We start from the raw sequence: 19,302 nt of genomic DNA on the forward strand, positions 1-19,302 counted from the left end.
CCCCTCCTCGCTCGCTCTCTCCGCTCCTCCCTCTCTCCCTCTTCCTCACGCCGCCTCCTCCGCCGCCTCTCCTCCTACCCCTCCCTCCCCTCCTCCTCCTCCACCTCCTCCCCTCGCTTCCTCCCTCCCTCTCTCACGGCCTCCTCCGCTCTCTTCCTCTCTCGCCTCCCTCTCTCGCCCTCCTCCGCCTCCTCTCCCTCCCTCGCCTCGCTCTATCCTCCTCCTCCTCCTCCTCCTCGCTCTCGCCTCCCTGCCCTCGCCCTCCTCCTCCTCCTCCTCCTCCTCCAGCCTCCTCCTCCTACCCTCACATCTCTCGCTCCTCCTCTCTCTTTGCCTCTCTCCCTCCCTCGCGGAGGAGGAGAGAGAGGGAGGGAGGAAGAGGGAGAGAGAGGAGGAGGAGGAGGAGGAGGAGGAGGAGGAGACAGTCAGTGTTGCCTCCTTTCAAGTAACATGAAGTCAGTCTGTCTGTCTGTCTGTCTCACCGAGCTGGAAGGTCCACTTGTACGTCCTCTGAGGAGAGAAGTTGTGTTTGTCTTTGCTGTGCGGAGACGACAGAGACGGACAACGAGACTTCTGAGACTTCTGAGACTGATCCTCACTGTCACTGCTGTGACCTGCAGACAGACAAGCAGAGAGAGAGACAGTCAGACAGACAGAGAGAGAGAGAGACAGTCAGACAGAGAGAGACAATCAGACAGGCAGAGAGAGAGAGAGAGAGAGAGAGTCAGACAGGCAGAGAGAGACAGACAGAGAGAGACAGACAGACAGAGAGAGACAGTCAGACAGACAGAGACAGTCAGACAGGCAGAGAGAGTCAGTCAGACAGAGGCAGAGAGAGAGACAGACAGAGAGAGACAGTCAGACAGGCAGAGAGAGACAGTCAGACAGACAGAGAGACAGACAGACAGAGAGAGACAGTCAGACAGACAGAGAGAGTCAGTCAGACAGAGGCAGAGAGAGAGACAGACAGAGAGAGACAGTCAGACAGGCAGAGAGACAGACAGACAGAGAGAGACAGTCAGACAGACAGAGAGAGAGACAGACAGACAGGCAGAGAGACAGTCAGACAGGCAGAGAGAGAGTCAGACAGTCAGACAGAGACAGACAGCTGCTCACCTGCTCCGTTCTTTCCAGGTGTGTTCGGTCGTTTCTGGTTCCGTTTCTGTTTCTTTGCTGTCGGGCTCAGGTTACAGTCCAGAACTCTCTTCTGACCTGCAGGTCAAAGGTCAGAGGTTAGTGTCAGAGACCAGCAGAGACCAGCAGAGACCAGCATGCCCTGTCCCGGTCTTACCTCGGTCCTTGGTCTCCTGCAGGGACAGCAGGGAGGTGGAGGAGGAGGCACTGCCGTCACACCCAGGGCTGGAGTCTCCTTCCTGCTCCGCCCTCGCTGCTCCTCTCTCCTCCTCGGTGGCGCTCTGGGCTGGGTGGACCTCCTCGGGGCGGGGGGCGGAGCTGGGAGTGGCGGTTGGCAGGAAGGGCCTGACCTGAGTCTGGGGGAGGTGGGGGGGGGCGTGGACGAGGGGAGGCAGAGGGGGCGGGGCTTGTTGTGGCTCCCTCATCATCAGGAGGAGGTGCTCCGGCGATGGGGAGGGGGACGGCTTCTCCTTCTCATCGGGGTCGTCCAGGTCCACCTCGTGGCAGACGAGCGCCTCAGGGCCGATCTGCGGCTCCAGGTCCTCGCAGGGGGCGGGGCCCTGCGCCTCCACGACGGGGGGAGGTGTCAAAGCCCTCTCCTCTGCGCCTGACAGACGCTCCTCCAACACCTCCCTCGGCGTCTCCTCGGCTAGGCGGGGCCATTCCCCTGCCTTCGTTGGCTCGCTCCTCCTCTCTGACTCCGCCCGCCTCAGAGGAGAGGAGAGGGCTTTGGGTGAAGCTCCAGCAGCCATCTTGGGCGGGGTTTTAGGAGGCGTGGCCTCCTCCTGCCTCCGGTCTGGGCGGAGCTTCTTGTCCACCACTCGCTGCTCGGACACCTTCCGTTTGAGCGCGGCATTGCTCCTCTCATCAGGCCCTGCCGCCGCCTCCTCCTCTGGCTCTGCCTCCTCCTCAGTGGCGGAGTCTGTGTCCGAGTCAGCGGCAAGGGACTCCGGACGGAGGCAGCGCAGGAGCACCATGGGCTCGTCCTGTCTCTTCAGGACGCTACGAGGAGGAGATGACAGAGCAGAGACGTGGGAGGGGCTGGCGGCGGGTGTGCAGAGGGGGATTCTGGGAGGAGTTTCAGAGCCTGTCTCCCTGACGTTCGCCCTGCGACCTTTGACCTTGGGCGAGGACAGAGGGGTGGAGCTGCTGTCCTCCTCATCTGTGGGGGCGGGCGGAGGCAGAGACACGTGAGGCTGCTTCTCAGGAGACGTCTTGTGTCTGTCGGTGGTCGAGGCGGGCAGAGGTGACATCCTGCTGGGGGACGTCTTGGTGATCACTTCCTGTCCAGGACACGTCTTGTTCTTCTCCTGGACAGACGACGTCTTATTCTCCTTGTCTAGGTAAATGGGCAACATGGCGGCTTCTACTGCAGGCTCCTCCCCCTGCCCCGCCTCCTTCTTCTCTGATTGGCTCAGGAGTTTGTCAGCCGTCTCCTGAGGCATGCTGGGACACGGTGGTGCAGTGGCGGTGGGCAGCTGACCCGTTGTTTCTGTGTCAACGGTGTTGTCGGCAGCGGTTGTCGAGACATGAGCAACCTCACTCGGCTCCTTCTCCTTCACCACCTCCTCCTCCTCCTCTTCCTCCTCTTCCTCCTCCTCCTCCTCTTCCTCCTCCTCCTGGCAGGGTGGGGCTTCACTCCTCCCTCGCCATGGCGACGGCTTTTTGTCCGGCGGGTCTTCTGATTCGCTGTCCTCTGACGAGTTTCCAGACTCCTCTGCAGGAGACAGAAGACAGTCAGAGCGAGACAGGAAACAGGAGACAGCAAATAGGAAGTGGACTGTACTCACCGTTGGACGCTCGGTCCGAGTCGTACATGCCCGACGTCCTCCTTGTCCTCCTGCGAGGTGTGTCTGCAGAGAGACGGGTCAGAGGACAGACGGGTCAGAGGACAGACGGGTCAAACTGTTTTCATCTAATAACAGGTCTGAGCATGCTCAGTGCGTCTTACTGTCTCCGTTGGACATGTTGCATGGTGTCTCCATCCTCTTGCCGTTGGACCGGCCCTCGTTGCTCGGCGTCTTGGAGACACTGCGTCCAGCCAGGCCGGTGGGCGTGGTTCTGATCTGAGGACGGCCACGCTTCGCTCCGGCAGGTTTCACCGTGGACGGCGTTTTCTCCTCGTCTTTGTCTCGCTCAGACTCGTCTTTGTTCTGTCGAGACGGACAGAGACAAACTGGACTCATTCACAGTTACCCAAACTCATCACTTGTTGTTACGGTGATTCTGTGAGTGACAGGTGAAGTGGTCACATGACCTCATGGCACTCACCTTCACCTTCTTCCTCTGTCTCTTCTTGGTTCCTTTCTCCACGGGCCAGATGATCCGGTCAGCCTTCACCCACTCATCGTACCTGTGGATCACACACACACACACCTGTGTCAGGACAGACTCCACCCCGACGTCACATGACCTCTACGCTGATTTCAAACACCCTTAGAACCCCTTAGACCCGACCTGACGTTCCAGCCGTAGTAGTGGACCAGGTAGAACTGTTCTCCATTGTCCATGTCCGTCTTCTTGATGTGAGCCTCGTAGATCTTCTGAGTCTTTCCTCGACCGTACTTCACCCGAACCTTCGTCCCCGTCAGAGAGTCCTCGTCCTCCTCACCCTCAGTCCTAACACACACACACACACACACACACAGAGACACACACACACACAAAGACACACACACAGGCGTTTGCCCTGAGTTTAGTCTCTTTGGCATCATCCTCAGCAGTACTCTCTATGTACTACTACTTCACAAAAGTATCCGAGTACTTCAGTGCCATCACTGATGTTTGGACTCACCGCTCTCCTCGCCTCCTCTCTGCCTCCTCCTCGTCTTCATCGTCGTCGTCCTCCTCTTCCTCAGAGCCTTTCTCTGAGTCGTCCATCCTTCTGTTGCTGCGTCTCCTCATCTCTCTCTGCTCCTCCGGGCCTCCTCCTCCTCCTCTCTTCTCTGGTCTGGAGGGTGACTCTCTCTCTGCCTTCATCTGACTCCCTACACACCTCCTCCTCCCCTGAAACAGACAGACAGGACAAGGCGCAGACAGACAGTTGACTCTCTCTCCATCAGCAGTCACTTTAAACCATAAAGTCAGTGTACGTCATTAAGGACCAGGACCCTAACTAATCTCTGGGTCTGTGTACTCTGGGTCAGGCGTGGACCTCGAGGTCCTGCGGTAGTTAGTCTGGGTCAGGCGTAGACATCGAGGTTCTGCGGTAGTTAGTCTGGGTCAGCCGTGGACCTCGAGGTCTGTGTCTGGTTCTGGGCGTTCAGTATTTGTGGTGTTGTCTGTAGAGGTTTAAAGTCTGACCACCAGCATGAGTCCAACAGACTCAGACTCTCCTGATGAACGTTGAGTCTTTAATGATCAATAAATATCAGAGCATCAGACATCAGAGGCTCCTGAAAACTCCAGACCTTCACCATTGACCATTGACTTGGACAAAAGGCTCACCCTTGGGGACGAATGTCTCTCCTTCACCTCCCCCTTCTCGCTGTCACTCTCTGACTCCACCTCCTCCAGCTTGTCATCAACAGGCTCCGCCTTCACAGGAGGCATGGAGGGCTCTTTAAGCTCCGCCCCCACTGGCTTCTGATTGGCCAGAGCGGTGGGAGGGCGGGGGTTGTTGTGGTGGATGGTCCTGAAGGTGATGGAGGCGGAGCGGCAGTACTCCTCAAATCCGCACAGGTACCTGACAGACAGGTACAAACAGTGAACCAGGGGGCTGATGGGTAATGTAGTTCACCACAGAGGAAGTTAACGTGAATTTCTAAATACAAAGTAAATCACTAATCAGATGAGCTGCCGCTGACAATCGACCAGTGACAGCATGACCAATGACAATCGACCAATGACAATCGAGCTCCACGGTTAGCTCTGTTAGCTCCACAGCTAACTGTAACTATGACACTTCTTATCACGATCAGCTGATCTATGACACAACTAGGACTGAGACCAGGACTGAGACCAGGACTGAGGGTGTGTTCTTACTTCCTGTAGGCCGTCTTGACGTTGTAGGATGCAGCAGAGTTCAGGACGGGGATCCCCAGATCCATGTAGACCTGCTTCCAAATGGTCCCAGACTCGATCTACAACAGACAGGTAAAGAGGTCAGATCCAGGTCCTGACCCGAGACCGGCTCGTTAGGCGGTGTTAGACAGACTGGACTCACCTTGTGGCAGCCCCCCAGCTGATAGACCAGTCTGAAGAGCTTGAACAGGTTCAGGTCCTTATAACCCAGAACCGGAGGCTTGTTGATCGGAGTGCCTGAAAAACAGAAACATTCAGTCAGCACCAGGTCTAGAACCTGAACCAGAACCAGTGAGTCCTGCAGGACAGTCTGAGTCTGGGTCTCACCTCGGTCCTCCATGAACTTGTAGAGCTGCTGCAGGAAAAGGTCCCTCTCCTCTGGATCCAGCTCCTCTTCAGGCTGCACAGAGACACACAGGTAAACATCTGACCCCATCCCTCAGGTAAACATCTGACCCCGCCCCACAGGTAAACATCTGACCCCATCCCTCAGGTAAACATCTGACCCCGCCCCGCAGGTAAACATCTGACCCCATCCCTCAGGTAAACATCTGACCCCGCCCCTCAGGTAAACATCTGACCCCGCCCCGCAGGTAAACATCTGAACCCGCCCCTCAGGTAAACATCTGACCCCGCCCCATCTGGTGTCACCTCCTCCTTGATGTGTTTCTTCTTCTTCTTCTCCTCATCCTCCTCATCCTCATCGCTTTCCTTCTCCTCTTCATCATCCTCGTCTTCATCACTGGATGACGAGTCCAGAATCTGACTCATGTCCATTTTCCAAACATCTGGAACCTCCCTGCTCCTCAAAAACACCTGGGCTGCTTCAAAACCTTAGGAGAAAGAGGAGAAAGAGGGAGAGGAGGAGGAGGAGAAAGAGGAGTAAGAGGGAGAGGAGAAAGAGGGAGAGGAGGAGGAAGGAGAGGAGGAGAAAGAGGAGAAAGAGGGAGAGAAGAAAGAGGAGAAAGAGGGGAAAGAGGGAGAGGAGGAGGAGGAGAAAGAGGAGTAAGAGGGGAAAGAGGGAGAGGAGGAGAAAGAGGAGAAAGAGGGAGAGAAGAAAGAGGAGAAAGAGGGAGAGGAGGAGGAGGGAGAGGAGGAGGGGGAGAAAGAGGAGTAAAGGGGGAAAGAGGGAGAGGATGAGAAAGAGGAGAAAGAGGGAGAGGAGGAGGAGAAAGATGAGTAAGAGGGAGAGAAGAAAGAGGAGAAAGAGGGGAAAGAGGGAGAGGAGGAGGAGAAAGAGGAAAGGCAGAAAACAGAGTGTTGAGCTCTGACTGGTGAGTTGGTGTCCCGGTGCATTGTGGGAGTTGTAGTGTCTCACCTCTCCTGTTGAAGAACTCTGACTTAGTGGAGCTGAGGGAGCCGACGGTGTGGACGTGTCTCCTCGCCACCGTGTAGCTGCAGGAGGACAGGAGGACAGGAGGACAGGAGGACAGCAGGGTGAGACAGCTGATGCGTTTGTGGTCACAGATCAATCATCAATAATTATTTCAGCTGTCGGTCACTCACAACTTGGCGTCGCTGAAGTTTCGGACAAGACATTGATCCTTCTTCACCTGCAGCTCATCGTTACAGCTCGGAGACACCACCTGAGGAAGTGACATCATCGCTCAGTCTGACAGTCTGACCTCGTTAACTCTGCTTCAACCAATCAGAGAGAAGGGGGCGTGTTTACCAGAGCCAGGTACCAGCTGCTGGGCTCCTCCCCGTCCTCGATGCTGCACACCTTCCCCAACAACTCATCGTTCAGGCGCCTCCTGTCCTCCTCCTCATCCTCACTGGACGAAGACTCATTCTCCTCATCGGCCCTGAGAGACAGACAGGTGAGGGAGGAGAGACAGACAGTCAGTACTCCAGTTTATAGTAAACATGAAGTGGCTGAGTTGCTCCTGAAACATTCCTGAAACGTTCCTGAAACGTTCCTCTCTTCAGACTGTGTGTTTCTGGTTCACGTTCTTCACAAGGAAGAAGTGAACACAGGGTGTTTTATTTTGAAACGTTTTTCCAAATCTTCTCTGCCGCAGGTCACAGAGTTTCTTTCCCACCATGCACAGCATGCACGGGCACGGTCTGACCCAGTCTGACCCGGTTTATTCTGGTCCAGGGTGCCTCAAACATTCAGTCATTGTTTGTTATCAGTCACATGTTGTATGAACAAGAAGTTTAAACTCACACAGCCTGAGACGAACGCCGCCCGCCGCGGTTCGACTTTTTGCCGATGACCGGCGTGCCGAAGTGTTCGGGGTTGGTCAGCGGCAGCTGGTCCAGAGTCTGAGGGCGGGGACAGGAAGAGGACGTTAGATCAGGGGTGGAAGGGTACAGAGGAGTCGTCCCTCCGGCCGCCTCACTCACCTCGCTCTCTGCAAAGTGTCTCTCTCCTTTCAGACACAGTGACGTCCGACGGAGTGTCTTCTCATCGCCATCATCAAACACTGAAAGACAAACAGGAAATGACATCTATTTCCTGTCACGCCTCCTTTACTTCACACAGCCAATAAGAGAGGAGGGTCAAGTCTCTCTGCCCCGCCTCCACGCATGCTCACTGTCCAACCACAAATAAAGCAGTCCCTCCAAAATAAAAGTCAACTGTCTGTTTACGGCCCAGTCCACTCCACCTCCTGTCCTTCCTTCACAGGATTGGTCAGACAGCCAAGAGAAGATGTGACATCACGTGACATCATAAGCTCATTGAGTGAAAACTTTCTCAGCTTCATCGCGCTTCCTCAGCCAATCAGCTGTCAGCAGAGACTCACCCACGGTGTAGAGGCTGGCGTCCGTCAGCTTACTGATGATAGCCTCGCTCGACAGACCCTCGTTAGTCTTCACCTCCACGGTGGAGCCCACCTGAGGGCACAGTCTGTTTACTCACAGGTTTCCACGGGAACACACAGACACACACACACACAATAATCATCGTCGTCTTACCCTCAGAGGTCCTTTCACCTGGTCGTCCTGCACCACCTGGGATGTACTCTCACCTTTCAGAGTTACCTGGAGACACAGAGAGGACGAAGGTGAGGGACTTCCTGTCTGACAGAGACAGACCTCATTCTGAACTGGACGACATCAGATCTGAGAACCAGGACAGACGTCAACAACGTAGACTACCTGTCCGTGGCGATCTTACCTTGACCTTCACCATGCGTTTCACCGTCTTGATCTTAGCCTCGCAGAAGGCTCCTCTGTACTTGGCGCTGACGTCCGTCCCGACTGTCAGGTAGGCAGGCTCGTCTGCTGCCTGAAAAACACACATCAGGACTCACACTCCCAGCATGCACTGCAGCCGACCACACCGGTGGATCCAGACTGATGTTCTGATCATCAGAGTTCTGGTTCAGTATTTTTTGGTCTCTGTGACATCAACAACTGAACAACGTTATTTAAACGTTAGCAGGCCATGTGTCAGGTCTCCTCTGCCTGTCAGTGACGTCAGCACACCTGCACACTCACCTGGCTCAGCTGACTTTGAAGGGCTCAGACACTGAACCAAACCTGACACTGAACAGAACCTGGACCCTAACCCACATGACCCGGGTTCTGTTCAAGGTGTCCTCAAGGTTTTTCTTGCTCTTCCTTGTTGACTCTACGTGTGTGTCTTTGTACCTGCTCTATGTGTGTGTGTGTGGTCTCAGTTGGACCTGGTTCTGTGTTGTCTCCTGTCAGACTGTCCTCACGGTTTGTTTTCACACAGTACATGACCAGAACTCGGCCCAGAGACCGGATCAGAGTCCGGCTTCGTTAAGTTGCCATATTTGTTTTGGTGTGAGCCCGGAGCGAGTGCCGGTCCAAACCAAACATCAGAACCACCTGAAGGACCATCGAGTCATCCAACAGGTCTGAACGGCTCCTCTTAACGGATCAGCTGATTACACTCATCATGTTCTGTCAAACTGGACAAAGACCAGTCCAGAACCATCAGAGCCCGGTTTACAGCCGGATCCCGGAGCTCGGACCTGGTCTGCAGTTTGTGTCAGACACTCACCTTCATCTCTCCGGTTATTTGAGGGAGTCCAGCTCGAAACAGTGTGAATCACTGAAAGACACAAAGATGAGCTGTGGTTAAAGACCAGAGGACAGACCGGGACAGAGCAGAGGACAGACCGGGACAGACTGTCAAACTGTCCTGAGGTCCACTCCGGCACTCTGTCCCGGCCTCCTCCTCCTCCTCCACCTCCACCACCTCCTCCTCCACCTCCTCCTCCACCTCGATCAGATCAGATATGTGGCACAAACAGCTTCACTAACTCCGCTGGTTCAGTGGGCTGTGCGTGAAATAGCTGCAGAGTTGAGAGGAGCCTCTCCTCTCTCCTCTGCTCCTCTCTCCCCCTCTCTCTCCTCTCCCTGCTCCTCTCTCCTCTCAGAGCTCCTCTCTCCCCCTCTCCTCCTCTCTCCTCTGCTCCTCTCTCCCCCTCTCCTCTCTCTCTCCTCTCCCTGCTCCTCTCTCCTCTCAGAGCTCCTCTCTCCCCCTCTCCTCCTCTCTCCTCTGCTCCTCTCTCCCCTCTCTCCTCTGCTCCTCTCTCCCCTCTCTCCTCCTCTGCCCTCTCCTCCTCTCTCTTCTCCTCCTCTCTCTCCTCCTCCTCTCCTCTCCCCCTCTCTCTCCTCTCCTCTTCCCCCCTCCTCCTACGCCCTCTCTCCTCATCTCTCTTCTCCGTCCCTCTCTCCGTCGAGAGCTCCTCTCTCCCCCTCTCTCCTCCTTCCCGCTCCTCTCTCCTCCGCTCCTCTCTCCTCCTCTCCTCTCCTCCTTCTCCTCTCCTCTCTGCTCCCCTCTCCTCTCTCCTCCGCTCCTCTCTCCTCCTCTCCTCTCCTCCTTCCCGCTCCTCTCTCCTCCTCTCCTCTCTCCTTCTCCTCTCCTCCTTCTCCTCTCCTCTCCTCCTCCTCTCCTCCTTCCCGCTCCGCTCCTCTGAGTCACGTCGCCATGACGGCTCGCCATGTCAGCTCTGCTAGCTCGGCTAACTTTACCTCCCCGACCTCCGGCTGCTAACGGCCAGAACCGGGGAGAGCCCGTGAAACAGAACCGAGTCCCGACCCGAACTGAGCGAACCGAGTCGGTCTGTCCGGGACCGGAAGCGGAGCTCGCTTCTCTGTCCGAGCTAAATTTAGCTAGTTGGCTAACTAGCGGCGGTAGCTAGTTGTGATCATATGGCGATTTAACCCGTCCGAGCAGAACCGAGCAGAACCGAGCTCAGCGCGAGCTCCCGCTACAGCCGCCACTAAGTTTGTCCCGGAGTCCCGGAGGCGGTGCCGTGGACCGAGCCCACAGTTCGTGTTTATTTATTTAATACTCGGCTCCACAAAGGCTTCACATTTCTCCACTGCCGCTGCCATTCAATTCAGCTCGGCACCGCGGGACGGACCGGACCGCCCCGGCCTCCCCGGTAACGTTCACCCCGCGCGGTGCCCCTGACCTGCCGCTCGTTTGACCCGTTTCAAGTTTTGGTTCGGTTCCGGACGGAATGTGGAGGGTTCTACTTACATTCGCGGCCGCGGCTGCTTCCTCCGCTCGGCTGGCAAAGCGACACACGAACAACAAGCTGTTGAGCCCGAGCTCTGTTTGCCACACGTGATTGGCTGCCGCGACAGCGGTGGTCGCAACGGAGTAATCCGATTGGTCGAGCGATTCCTCGATTTTAATTGGACATACCTCTTCTGGCGCCGCGATTGGTCGATACGAACGCGGCGCCACAAGGGAAATGACGGCATCTGCTGGGTGACTGTCCAATCAGAGCAGAGATCCGGAGAAAACCCGCCACTGGACATCGCGATTGGCCTCGCGCATTTTGTTCCCAGCAGCGGAGCGTCGTGATTGGCTGTCGGGGCTTCCTTGTCTGTATTGACGCTGTCGGAAGCCCCGCCCCGATACGTGCCGTGGCTGCGTGCGCCGAACTGCGTTCAAAAAGCGGCCGCGTTAACGGCGGGCTGCGCGAGGCACGGACACGACACGTGATCGGTACCGAGCCTGGCAGAGCTGCAGCTGATTCATTAACGCATCATTAACAAGCTCATGTCAGAAAGTTCGGAACACTCGTGCCGGGTCACGTCTAACACCGCCTTCATGTGTTGGCCCGTCAGAACCGGAAATAGGAAACGGTGAACTAAAGTTGGATTTGTGTTCCGGTCCGAGCTGCGTGTCGTGGTGACAGGTGTGCCGGTGTGAAGGGGGGGTGTTGTGGCTCTGTTTAAGGTTCGAGGTTCGGTTCCGTCCCGTCCAGAACCGGCTTACGGCCGCTGTGAACGTTCAGTCAGCGGTTCTTTGAGTGAAGTTTGGTTTGAGCGGGCTCCTCGTGAGCGACGTCACTGCGAGGACCGCGCGGCCGGGCTCACCTCAGAGGAGCCGAGCACCGAGCCCACGAGACCAGAACTCCGTTTAACGACAGTCACGTGACCAAAGGGCGGTTTAACGGAACCCGGTGTGTGTGTTTGTGGCGCCGTTTGTAAAGAACTGGAGGGGGCGGGAACATCGCTGCGTTTACGTAACAGGAGGAGGACGTCGGCAGAGCCATATATGTCTCTTCCTGCTCCGGAATGTGAAAACAAACGACCCGCCGAGAGGAGGCTGGGTCCAGAACCAGGACCGGGTCTGTCTGACACGGGTCCAGAACCAGGACCGGGTCTGTCTGATACAGGTCCAGAACCAGGACCGGGTCTGTCTGACACAGGTTTAGAACCAGGACCGGGTCTATCTAACACAGGTTTAGAACCAGGACCGGGTCTGTCTGACACAGGTTTAGAACCAGGACCGGGTCTGTCTATCCAACATCATCAGTGAGACTCATTAATTGAAGTTGATGTGCTGACAGACTGTTCATAAACATTCAGACTGTCCTCACCTCTGTCAATAAATCATTAATTAATAATCAATTACAGAATCTGTGTCAGAGCCACATTAAGGTTCATTTGAATTCCATTTTTTACATTGTCTTTTGTGAGTGCACCGTCTACAGGAGGTGATGGTGCCGCTCTTTACAGGAGGTGATGGTGCCGCTCTTTACAGGAGGTGATGGTGCCGCTCTTTACAGGAGGTGATGGTGCCCTCCTGTACAGGAGGTGATGGTGCCGCTCTTTACAGGAGGTGATGGTGCCGCCCTGTACAGGAGGTGATGGTGCCCTCCTGTACAGGAGGTGATGGTGCTGCTCTTTACAGGAGGTGATGGTGCCGCCCTGTACAGGAGGTGATGGTGCCAACCTTTACAGGAGGTGATGGTGCCAACCTTTACAGGAGGTGATGGTGCCGTCCTGTACTGGTGGTGATGGTGCCAACCTTTACAGGAGGTGATGGTGCCAACCTTTACAGGAGGTGATGGTGCCGACCTTTACAGGAGGTGATGGTGCCGTCCTGTACTGGTGGTGATGGTGCCAACCTTTACAGGAGGTGATGGTGCCAACCTTTACAGGAGGTGATGGTGCCGTCCTGTACTGGTGGTGATGGTGCCAACCTTTACAGGAGGTGATGGTGCCAACCTTTACAGGAGGTGATGGTGCCGTCCTGTACTGGTGGTGATGGTGCCAACCTTTACAGGAGGTGATGGTGCCAACCTTTACAGGAGGTGATGGTGCCGTCCTGTACAGGTGGTGATGGTGCTGCTCTTTACAGGAGGTGATGGTGCCGTCCTGTACAGGTGGTGATGGTGCCAGCTGGCCATCATGCATCAGGGGAGAAGGCAAACCAGCGAACACGTTCAGACGCAGCAGGTGAAGCTGTGTGGGCTCTGTCTGTCGCTGTCGTCCTGCCAGTTGTAAAATATTTTATCTTGTGCAATCGATGCGTTTTATTTTCTGTTTGTTTCAATAAATCACCGGCATCATTCTTCAGTCAACTCTGGATTTGTTTGATCAAACTGTGACGCTGCGTTCTCCATGTGGTGAAACAAACTGGAAATAAGGTTTTAATTATAATATGTAAGAAAAGGCCAAAACAAAGTTCTGCTACTAAAATCTGTTTTTCAACTTTTTTTATTTTCGAAGCTGAAATTCATCAAATCAAACAACGTGAACAGGAAGTAGAAAACATAAAAAACACAGGAGGAGGGGTCATGTAATGGAGGTCATGTGATGGAGGTCAGTGGTCTACATGTTGTCTTCATCAGAGTCATCTTCCTCCTCCAAAGAGTCCTGAAAAACACACACACACGTTCAGCTGATTAAATTCACTCAACACTCACACAATGAATGTGTGTTCTGTAAAATTCTCTGAACAGAGCGGTGAGGTTCTGATCCAAGATCAGCAGGAACCCAAAGACACAGGTGTGTGTGTTGTGCTCACCTTGGCGTATTTCTCGGCTTCCTCTCTGACATCTTTGGGAACGAGCTCGTGTCGTCCATTTGTGACTGAAGAGAGAGAGACAGACAGGAAATCAGTCAGTCTGAGGTATCACCATGGCAACACAAGCATCAGCGAAGAAGAAGGTGACGCTGTGTTTCCTGCTCACTGACTGGGTCCGAACCACTCATAGTTTATTGATCCCGAAGAAACTAAACACTCGTCCTTGACCTGGATGTTCAGTATTCTGAGGAAAGGTGTGAAGGAGAGGTGATAAGGAGTTAGGAGACGTCATGAGGTGATGTGTGTTAAACTACAAAGTAGTGTGATGGACTACAAACGGCTCCATGTTGTTGTTGGTCTCTGCGTGTCGTTTGCAGGATTTATAAAGATGTAAACCAAGTGTCACCGTGAGAGTTGCTCAGCCTCCGGTCCACTCACACACACGTTAAGTTCTGATCCATGATCATCTGACTTCACACACTCACACACACACACACACACACACACGTTAATCAATGATCAGCTGACTTCATGATCTCCGTCACAGTTACAGACGCTCTGACGTCACATTCATGTTTTACATTCATCTCAATGGTCAGGACAACTTATTAACAACGTCTGACAACGGTTACACAACGTTTGTCAAACAGCTGTGTGTGAACGCAGCTCCACAATCAACAACAGAACACACTTCATGACGTCATCACGTATGTTCATATCCACACGCTCTGCTTCTCAGTGACTCAGCACTTTACGTCACCTCCTTTCCTTTAGTAAAGGATGGTCTGGTGTTTCCTTTGAAGGAGATAGGAAAGGAAGCATTGAAGCTTCTTTCCTTCTTCAGAGGAAAACCACTCTGATCATGACGGACACGTAACTACTAAAGCTTCGTTTTATGAGCAGGTAGACGGCAGGTAGGTGTGAAGTGATTGGCTGCCCTTTTTAGAGCGTGTGAGCTCAGGGATTGGTCAGACAGTCAAGAGGAAGTGACATCACAAAAGTTCAGTCCAGTGAGCAAAACCTTCCTGATTCTCATCATCCCTCGCTGCTGATCTGTGATCAGCTGATCCAACATGTTAGTAAACACAGGAAGCAGCCACAGAAGAAGTGCTGAGCTCTTATTGGTCGAGTTCTCACCTTCTCCGACCCAGCTGAGCTCGAGCTCGAAGGCTTTGTCCTTCACCTCGTCATGAACGATGTAGATTCTGAAAGCAGAGGACAGACAGGCCAGGCTTTTATTTTGGCAGGGCCTGTACGACTGATGACTTCCTGTTTAACAACATGTCAGTGATGCGTTCACTGTCTCCTGTGTGTGTGATGCGTTCACTTACATCTTGGCGACCTCTTTGACCAGCTCTCTGCACGTCATCTCCTTCATCTGACACACAGACAGTCAGTTGCTGATCACTCATTAATAATCAATCTTTAAAGTCTTTTATTCTGACAGTCACAACATTTCATTTCCTGTCACGTAATTAAAAACAGGAAGTGTTTTCGGACTCACCTGTAGTTTTTCGATCTCTGTCTTGGCGGCTTGTTTTGCTTTCCCGATGGCACAACCCCAATAACCCTAACACACACACACACACACACACACACACACACACTTAAATATTCACAAAACAGACATGACCATGGTGACCGATGCGGTCCTGATGAGTGGGTTTGAGGTGCAGAATCAGTTACCACGGTGATGTTAACAGAGCATCTCGTCACTATGACAACAGACTCACGTATGAGATGCCGGACGGGTCGACCATGTACAGCTGAGGACCGTCATCTTTATCATACGAGCCCAGGATGAAACTGGAGAGAGAACAACAACAACGACGTGAGCAAGGTGAGCGACAGCGAGGTGAGCGACGACAGCGAGGTGAGCAACGACAGCGAGGTGAGCGACAACGACGACAGCGAGGTGAGCGAGAGCGAGGTGAGCGACAACGACGTGAGCAAGATGAGCGAGAGCGAGGTGAGCGACAACGAGGTGAGCGACAACGACGTGAGCAAGATGAGCGAGAGCGAGGTGAGCGACAACGAAGACAGCAAGGTGAGCGACGACAGCGAGGTGAGCGACAACGAAGACAGCAAGGTGAGCGAGAGCGAGGTGAGCGACAACGAGGTGAGCGAGAGCGAGGTGAGCGACAGCGAGGTGAGCGAGAGCGAGGTGAGCGAGAGCGAGGTGAGCGACAGCGACGACAGCGAGAGCGAGGTGAGCGACAACGACGTGAGCAAGGTGAGCGAGAGTGAGGTGAGCGACAACGACGTGAGCAAGGTGAGCGAGAGCGAGGTGAGCGACAACGAAGACAGCGAGGTGAGCGACGACAGCGAGGTGAGCGACGACAGCGAGGTGAGCGACAATGAAGTGAGCGACAGTGTGAGGGACAACAAGTAAAGCTGTGGAGGAAAGCGTCCGCGGTGACTCGAGGCTCATCATGTGACGGATGTTTTCAACGTAGTCTGTTGAAACTACAAGTTCAGAAGATGGACTACAAAAAGCTCCATCTTCTCCTGTGAAGTTTCAGCAGGATGTTTACACTTTAGCGAGATGTGAAATTTTTAATAATTAATGTGATGACCTGCAGGACGTCACACCAAATGTTTGTGTGTCAGTCTGAAGATCAACAGGCTGTCAGTGAACAGGCTGTTAATGTGGTGAACAGTCGCTGTGTCAGTCTGTACCTGAATGCACCAAGACGTACGTACGTGTGTGTACGTGTGTGTGTGTGTGTGTGTGTGTGTGTGTGTGTGTGTGTGTGTGTGCGCGCGCGCGCAGTCAGGGATTGGTCAGACAGCCAAGAGGAAGTGACATCACAGGAGTTCAGTCCAGTGAGCGAAACCTTCCTGACTCTCATCATCCCTCCCCACTGATCACGTTCAGACAGACGCCATGTTCCTGAACGCATCACAGGTCAGCTGATGTCATCGTCTGTCTCTGAGACCGTCTGTCTCTGAGACCGTCTGTCTCTTTATTCATCGTTACCGTGATGAACCGCCCATCCCGAGACTCACCTGCAGCCGAACGGCCGCACGGCGCTGTACAGCGTGTAGGCGTGGACGTACATGGCCACTCTGTCTGACAGGTGCTGCAACAACAGGAAACAAACACAACGGTCACGTCATGGTCGGGTCAGAACCGGCACCAGCCGTCACAAGGAGGGGAGACCAACCTTCAGTGGGATGTCATGTCCGTAGTTGGATCTGAAGCTGGAGGCTTCTTCTCGGGCTACGTCAGCCAGAGAGCGAGCGTCAGCCAGCAGGCCCGCCACCGCCTGGAGGAAGTGACATCACATGATCACATGGTCACAACCTGTAACCTCTGTGTGTGTGTGTGTGTGTGGTTACCATGCCGACGTGTCGGTCGATGTTGAAGATGCGTTTGTTGGAGCCCTCCTCGTAGAGCTTGGACAGAACAAGCTTCTCCACCCCGAACACCACGCCGTCCTGACAGCGAATCGCTATGGCCGTGCTGAACGAACACACACACACACACACACACACACACACACACACACACAGGAATCAGGACTGAGACTTAGCTTGACCTGACAGGTGACCTGTGTCAGGTGACCTGCTCACCTGCTGTTCTCCACGGCCTTCATGGCGTACTCCACCTGAAACACTCGTCCATCAGGAGAGAAGGTGGAGGCCGACAGGTCGTACTGCAGACAGACAGACAGAGACAGACAGACAGAGACAGACAGAGACAGACAGACAGACAGACAGACAGAGACAGACAGACAGACAGATACAGACAGACAGACAGAGACAGACAGAGACAGACAGACAGACAGACAGAGACAGACAGAGACAGACAGAGACAGACAGAGACAGACAGACAGACTTCATGTTAGCATTTAGATTTTAAACTTCATAGAGTTGCTGTGTGTTGATCAGCTGATCCGCAGGTTAGTTAAACAGGTTAGTTAAACAGGTTAGTTAAACAGGTTAATTAAACAGGTTAGTTAAACAGGTTAATTAAACTGGTTAGTTAAACAGGTTAATTAAACAGGTTAATTAAACAGGTTAATTAAACAGGTTAGTTAAACAGGTTAATTAAACAGGTTAGTTAAACTGGTTAGTTAAACAGGTTAGTTAAACTGGTTAGTTAAACAGGTTAATTAAACAGGTGAAGTTAATGAGAAGCTCATTAGCAGAGCTAGCTATTAGCATGCTTCCTTAGGGTTAATTAATTAATTCATCATTAATGACGTGAGCTTTCTGTGACGTCACTCCGGAGGGCTGTAGTTTGATGTTTGTTTGTTTTAATTAATTTAAATCGATTTGAAAGAAAAAAGAACTTTCAGTTTCGCTTAGCTTAGCTTAGCTTAGCTTAGCTTAGCTTAGCTTAGCTTAGCTCAGCTCAGGCCTCGCAGTGACTCAGCAGCTAACAGGAGCTAACAGCAGCTAACAGCAGCTAACAGCAGCTAGCCGCAGATAAACATGAATAAAAGTGTGTGTGTGTGGCGGGAACACACTGTGACGCTCAGCCAGTCACACACAGCTCGGTTCAGAAACTCACCCCGGTTCCGATGGAGCTCATGTTCGGTCTGCGGTCCAACTGCTTTCACCGCGCTCTACGCATGCGCACACTTCTTCCTCTTCTTCTTCTTTGGTGTTTTACGGCAGTCTGCATCCTTATAGTTGCACATACCGCCCCCTGCTGGACTTTACTTCTTCATGTTGTTTTTAAATTCTTTTTATTAACCAGATCAGATCTCTCAGTGTGAGTTTCCTCATCTCTACATTCACACATTCTGTTAAACTTTATAAACTGTTTACACTGTCACTGCTCCTCCACAGCCTGCCATCATCTCTTCCTCTCTTTCATCTCCATGACAACCATCACATGCTCCATGATGTTTCCTGACATACTGAGTGTTATTCAGTTTACTGTGCTTACCTGTTCTTAGTCTGCTCATGGTCACCTGTTCCACTCTGATACCTCACCCACCTCATCCTGTAGTTTATATACATGTCTCCTCTTTTCCTGGATTTTCCAATATTGTTTCCATGGATTAATTATTTCTTTCCATATTAAACTTTTCCCTTCTGCTTTTGATCATTTTACTTTCATTTCCACCTCTTCTTTCTTTGCTGCCTCCTTTGCCATTTGATCTGCTTTTTCATGTCCTTGTATTCCTAAATGATACCCTGGTACCCACATGGATGTTATTTCCCTCCCCTGCTGAGCTAATCTGGATGTTCTCACCATTATTTCATATAATATTTCCCGATGTGATTTTGCTGTTCTGTTTTTAATGCTTAAGAGTGATGAGATTGAATCACTACATATGATTATCTTCCTGTCCGCCCTGTCCTCCACCCATTCTACTGACAATACTATTGCACAAAGTTCCACTGCATATACACTTAAATGATCTGAAGTTCTTTTTAATACTTTGTTATTATGACTAGGAACCACTACTGCTGCTCGTTATTGGTTCTTTTGATCCGTCTGTATATAAGTACATATATTCCCCATACTTTTCATCTGTATAGTTATAAAATTCTTGTACCAAGTCCACTGTTTTATTTCTTCTTTTAATGTCCCATATTTTTAGATCTACACTTGCTTCATGTAATGTCCATTCAGGTATTGTCGTCCACAGAACTGTTGGGCTGACTTCTATTTCCTTTATTTTTAGTTGCTCTGCTATTCCCTCACTGACCCACCCATAGCTTGATTTTTGCTCTTTGCCCTTTTCCCAACACATTTCCAAAACTCTCTTTGTTTGCATGCACACACTGGCTGTTTCTTCTTTGTTTAACGGCAGTCTGCATCCTTAGTGTTGCACATACCGCCCCCTGTTGGACTTCACTGCTTTAACACCTCCTCTTTCTTTAACATCTCCTCTTGCTTTAACACCTCCTCTTGCTTTAACACCTCC

The 19,302-nt window shown here is 52.7% G+C and overlaps 3 protein-coding genes, 1 long non-coding RNA gene and 1 other non-coding gene across 6 annotated transcripts in view; 2 read left to right on the forward strand and 3 right to left on the reverse strand.

Annotated features, from left to right (window-relative positions):
* The window catches only part of arid4a (AT-rich interactive domain 4A), a 12,301-nt gene extending 1,562 nt beyond the window's left edge, over positions 1–10,739 (reverse strand). Inside the window, exons 1-23 of the mRNA XM_027274654.1 lie at positions 10,628–10,739; positions 9,137–9,187; positions 8,282–8,392; positions 8,080–8,145; positions 7,908–7,998; positions 7,507–7,586; positions 7,328–7,425; positions 6,830–6,962; positions 6,664–6,743; positions 6,476–6,552; positions 5,809–5,990; positions 5,485–5,557; positions 5,300–5,394; positions 5,119–5,216; positions 4,582–4,819; positions 3,929–4,140; positions 3,592–3,753; positions 3,406–3,487; positions 3,086–3,287; positions 2,925–2,987; positions 1,292–2,851; positions 1,117–1,212; positions 483–614 (exon numbers count right to left, since the gene is read on the reverse strand). Of these exons, the coding sequence (XP_027130455.1) occupies positions 483–614; positions 1,117–1,212; positions 1,292–2,851; positions 2,925–2,987; positions 3,086–3,287; positions 3,406–3,487; positions 3,592–3,753; positions 3,929–4,140; positions 4,582–4,819; positions 5,119–5,216; positions 5,300–5,394; positions 5,485–5,557; positions 5,809–5,990; positions 6,476–6,552; positions 6,664–6,743; positions 6,830–6,962; positions 7,328–7,425; positions 7,507–7,586; positions 7,908–7,998; positions 8,080–8,145; positions 8,282–8,392; positions 9,137–9,142 (3,937 nt within the window). The 5' untranslated portion in view covers positions 9,143–9,187; positions 10,628–10,739. The remainder of the gene's footprint in view (positions 1–482; positions 615–1,116; positions 1,213–1,291; positions 2,852–2,924; positions 2,988–3,085; positions 3,288–3,405; positions 3,488–3,591; positions 3,754–3,928; positions 4,141–4,581; positions 4,820–5,118; positions 5,217–5,299; positions 5,395–5,484; positions 5,558–5,808; positions 5,991–6,475; positions 6,553–6,663; positions 6,744–6,829; positions 6,963–7,327; positions 7,426–7,506; positions 7,587–7,907; positions 7,999–8,079; positions 8,146–8,281; positions 8,393–9,136; positions 9,188–10,627) is intronic.
* A 1,320-nt stretch (positions 10,740–12,059) lies between these two features.
* Positions 12,060–12,968, forward strand: LOC113744563 (uncharacterized). The gene is made up of 2 exons (XR_003461641.1): positions 12,060–12,098; positions 12,149–12,968. It is a non-coding gene; the product is annotated as an uncharacterized LOC113744563 (long non-coding RNA).
* Positions 12,969–13,086: 118 nt separating this feature from the next.
* Positions 13,087–18,062, reverse strand: psma3 (proteasome 20S subunit alpha 3). The gene is made up of 11 exons (XM_019254072.2): positions 17,934–18,062; positions 16,991–17,073; positions 16,757–16,880; positions 16,582–16,683; positions 16,424–16,497; positions 15,148–15,220; positions 14,919–14,984; positions 14,746–14,792; positions 14,552–14,619; positions 13,415–13,479; positions 13,087–13,263 (listed from the first exon to the last, which is right to left on the reverse strand). The coding sequence occupies exons 1-11, from the start codon at positions 17,952–17,954 to the stop codon at positions 13,219–13,221; spliced, it is 768 nt and encodes a 255-aa protein (XP_019109617.2). The 5' UTR covers positions 17,955–18,062; the 3' UTR covers positions 13,087–13,218.
* On the forward strand, positions 15,275–16,417 carry LOC113744562 (protein IWS1 homolog). Of its 2 annotated transcripts, none has more exons than XM_027274656.1 (3): positions 15,275–15,287; positions 15,399–15,518; positions 15,624–16,417. In XM_027274656.1, the coding sequence occupies exons 2-3, from the start codon at positions 15,423–15,425 to the stop codon at positions 15,804–15,806; spliced, it is 279 nt and encodes a 92-aa protein (XP_027130457.1). In that variant the 5' UTR covers positions 15,275–15,287; positions 15,399–15,422; the 3' UTR covers positions 15,807–16,417. The 2 variants fall into 2 exon arrangements, with proteins under 2 accessions (XP_027130457.1, XP_027130456.1); XM_027274655.1 differs by having other exon boundaries at positions 15,277–15,287; positions 15,345–15,518.
* Positions 16,195–16,274, reverse strand: LOC113744651 (small nucleolar RNA SNORD53/SNORD92). The gene has a single exon (XR_003461708.1). It is a non-coding gene; the product is annotated as a small nucleolar RNA SNORD53/SNORD92 (small nucleolar RNA).
* Positions 18,063–19,302: the final 1,240 nt, after the last annotated feature.

This window comes from Larimichthys crocea, chromosome XXIV (genome assembly GCF_000972845.2).
Source record: "Larimichthys crocea isolate SSNF chromosome XXIV, L_crocea_2.0, whole genome shotgun sequence".
In the NCBI taxonomy this organism is placed as follows: domain Eukaryota; kingdom Metazoa; phylum Chordata; class Actinopteri; family Sciaenidae; genus Larimichthys; species Larimichthys crocea.

Excerpts from the sequence above, each read along its gene's own strand:
- LOC113744562 (XM_027274655.1), top strand. The coding sequence starts at position 15,369 with ATGAGCGAGAGCGAGGTGAGCGACAACGAGGTGAGCGACAACGACGTG. Across the intron at positions 15,519-15,623 it reads GCAAGGTGAGCGAGAGCGAG|GTGAGCGACAACGACGTGAG; the intron begins GTGAGCGACAAC and ends AGCGAGAGCGAG.
- psma3 (XM_019254072.2), bottom strand. The coding sequence starts at position 17,954 with ATGAGCTCCATCGGAACCGGG. Across the intron at positions 16,684-16,756 it reads TCGACCGACACGTCGGCATG|GCGGTGGCGGGCCTGCTGGC; the intron begins GTAACCACACAC and ends CACTTCCTCCAG. Across the intron at positions 14,620-14,745 it reads GTCAAAGAGGTCGCCAAGAT|AATCTACATCGTTCATGACG; the intron begins GTAAGTGAACGC and ends CTCTGCTTTCAG.